At 40.7% G+C, this 2,847-nt stretch overlaps 1 protein-coding gene across 1 annotated transcript; it reads left to right on the forward strand.

Annotated features, from left to right (window-relative positions):
* The first annotated feature begins 698 nt into the window (after positions 1 to 698).
* On the forward strand, positions 699 to 2,525 carry LOC146629999 (uncharacterized). The gene is made up of 2 exons (XM_085355536.1): positions 699 to 1,006; positions 1,895 to 2,525. The coding sequence occupies exons 1-2, from the start codon at positions 747 to 749 to the stop codon at positions 2,163 to 2,165; spliced, it is 531 nt and encodes a 176-aa protein (XP_085211662.1). The 5' UTR covers positions 699 to 746; the 3' UTR covers positions 2,166 to 2,525.
* The last annotated feature ends 322 nt before the right edge of the window (positions 2,526 to 2,847 follow it).

Raw genomic sequence — 2,847 nt, forward strand, 5'->3', positions numbered from 1 at the left:
AAATTCCGCTTTCTGTAGAAATATTCTCCAAAAGTTATCTTTCCACAAGCTGAGTTTGGAGCAGGTCAAGACAAGTTCACGAGCGAGCACAAAAGAACGAATGGAACGTTGTGGAAGTGCATTTAAACACTCGCCTTGGTTACGGTTGCCAACTGCGTGTGCACGTAATAAAACTATAAGAATGGAGCTCACTGCAATGTAATTTACAGTTAATTTATGGTCATTTATAGTTACTGCCGTTGTCACCCTTTATATGGGATGTAATATAAGCACGTAGGTATAGGTATATCCAGAAATAAACATAGATATTAGAAAGCAGCAAATCAGTAACAGATGTTTGCTTGAGTGAATAACATTAGCATATAGCTCATGGTAATATTACATCTTCACATTTTTCTTATCGAAGCTAACAATAACTTAGCGTTCTCGCTACTCACCATGCTGTAAAACAGGTATATGTTAGCAATGACACCATTTAACAGATATTAAAATGCTAGCCGCGCCAATTGTGTTCACACCGAACGCGATGGACGCGAATAAAACGCCCCAAACGCCCCTAATTTGACGCGTGTACATTCGCGTCTCAACGCGTGTCCAAGAAAAATCCATCGCGCCTCAAAATATGATATTTTGACGCGCGTGAACCGGAAATGTGGGAGGAATGTGGGAGGGAGTTGTGCCAGACTGGTATCTTTGCAAGATGGCAGCTATCGAGCTAGCGCTTGAAGAGAGAGTCTCCCTTCTCTATGTACTGTGGAGAGCAGAGCAGCGGCGTAAAAGACGTCCTCGCCATACCTGGGTCCATCAGGTCCTCCAGAGGCATGAGCAGTTTGGTGAGTTTCACCACTTGCTCCAGGAGCTGCGCCTGGATGACGGCCGATTCCAGCGCTATCACCGTCGGCCAGTTTGAGGACCTGCTTTCCCTCGTCGGTCCCAGCATCGCCCGCTTAAACACCAACTACAGACGCTCAATCCCACCTGCAGAGCGCCTGTCCGTCTGCCTGAGGTTAGTAAAACTATTTAATACGGTAGTCCTTTATTGATATCTGTGCTAATATGCTAATCCATCCAGTTATACACTGCTAACATGGATGTGCTATGCTAACAGTGAATGCTGTCGGTGTTTACTGAAAGCAAACTGTGGTACAGAGACGACTCTTTATAATATTTCTAGTGATACTCAGAAGGTCTCATCAAGTCCCGATTTAATTCGATTTATGCTGTTATCAGTGTTTGCATGATAGCATGGCTGTGGTGTCACATCAATGTATGCGCTCGGTGTTTGCTGATATCAAACTGTAGCATTAGGACCACTGAGTTAACCTTTGTAGTGATACTCACTCCTTTTTATTTAGACCTGGTTTAATTCTGGGATAGTTGAATATTTGTATATAATCCCTGCAGCTGTCAGACTCTATAGCAGGGGTCACAGCCTTTATTAAAACAGAGTTAGATAAAACTGTGAACAGTTTGGTTCATCTCTAGTTACATGGTTCTATCTTGATAAGCTGTCTTATCACAGATTAATTTTTCAAAAATATTAATGATTTAAGCAAGGAAAGGGCTACATGTCAACACACAACTCTTTATTTCTATTAATGTCTTACTTCATTCCTACCTGATTGACATGTTTAGGAATTATGAGTGATTGGCTCACTGTAGTGGCAAAAGTTGCTACCAATCAAATTATGATATGTTAAAGTTAAAACAAAACACAACTGTTTTAGATATTATCTAATATACATTTTGTAATTATCCTTATAATTACAAAATGTTTTATGTAAGATTTAAGTTTTGTGATTTATATCTGACATCACAAAAGTATTTTGGAATTTGAATGATGTATTTTGTAACTGCAGTACACATAATACTGATTTTGAACAATTTTGTCCAGGTTCCTTGTCACCGGGGACTCCTTCAGGACCATCGCGTTCAGTTTCAGAGTCGGTGTGTCCACGGTGAGCCAGATCACCCCCCAGGCAGCGACGTCCATCTGGGACTGTCTAGTGGACGACTTCATGGCTGTGCCTTCACCTGGAGACTGGCGGTCCATCACAGAGGGATTCCAGGAGCGCTGGAACTTTCCTCTGTGCTGTGCAGCTCTGGATGGGAAGCACATCCAGACAAAGGCACCCCATATATCATATAGGAGACACACACATTGATATACACTAAATATTCATTTCATTTCTTTTTTGTGGTGCCCAAATTGATGCACCTGCTTGATTTTGTTTAAACAATTATTGCACACTTTCTGTAAATCCAGTAAACTTCTTTTCACTTCTCAAATATCACTGTGTGTGTCTCCTGTATGATATTTAACTGACATTTTTTATTGTAACAACCAACGATTTATACAGGAAAATAATGTCTATTAACAAGGTTGCCCAAACTTCTGCATCCCACTGTATCAGTATATTTTGTCATTAGTATAATATGAAATAAATTCTACATGTGTCAAGTTGTGTGCCAACATTTGCTGTGTAGTAGAACTGAGACATTAGTCATTATAAACATTTATTTGAAATAATATTAAAAGTCTCAAACAGAAAAACATTAAACATAAATATATAAAATATAAGAATTTACAGAGAGACAGGAATAAAAAGGACCAGCTGCTCTCCAGAGCAGGAACAAGGCTGAGGAGGAAATGCTCCATTGGAGACTGGTGTGGCCTCTTCAGGGACTCCAGGATGGCCAGCTCCACCGCCGATGGACCGTCCTGGGACCCGTCCCTCATCTGCCTCGGAGCCGTCCTCCTCTGTGGGCCTGTAAAACAGCACAAAACACAAAGAAATGAGAAGGCTGCTACTAGATTTTAATTTCAACATTGAAAAAAAAAACAAA

The sequence above is a fragment of the Diplotaxodon limnothrissa genome, linkage group LG6 (assembly GCF_057381915.1).
Source record: "Diplotaxodon limnothrissa isolate DT_005_m linkage group LG6, D_limnothrissa_male_GT1.1, whole genome shotgun sequence".
Lineage (NCBI taxonomy): Eukaryota > Metazoa > Chordata > Actinopteri > Cichliformes > Cichlidae > Diplotaxodon > Diplotaxodon limnothrissa.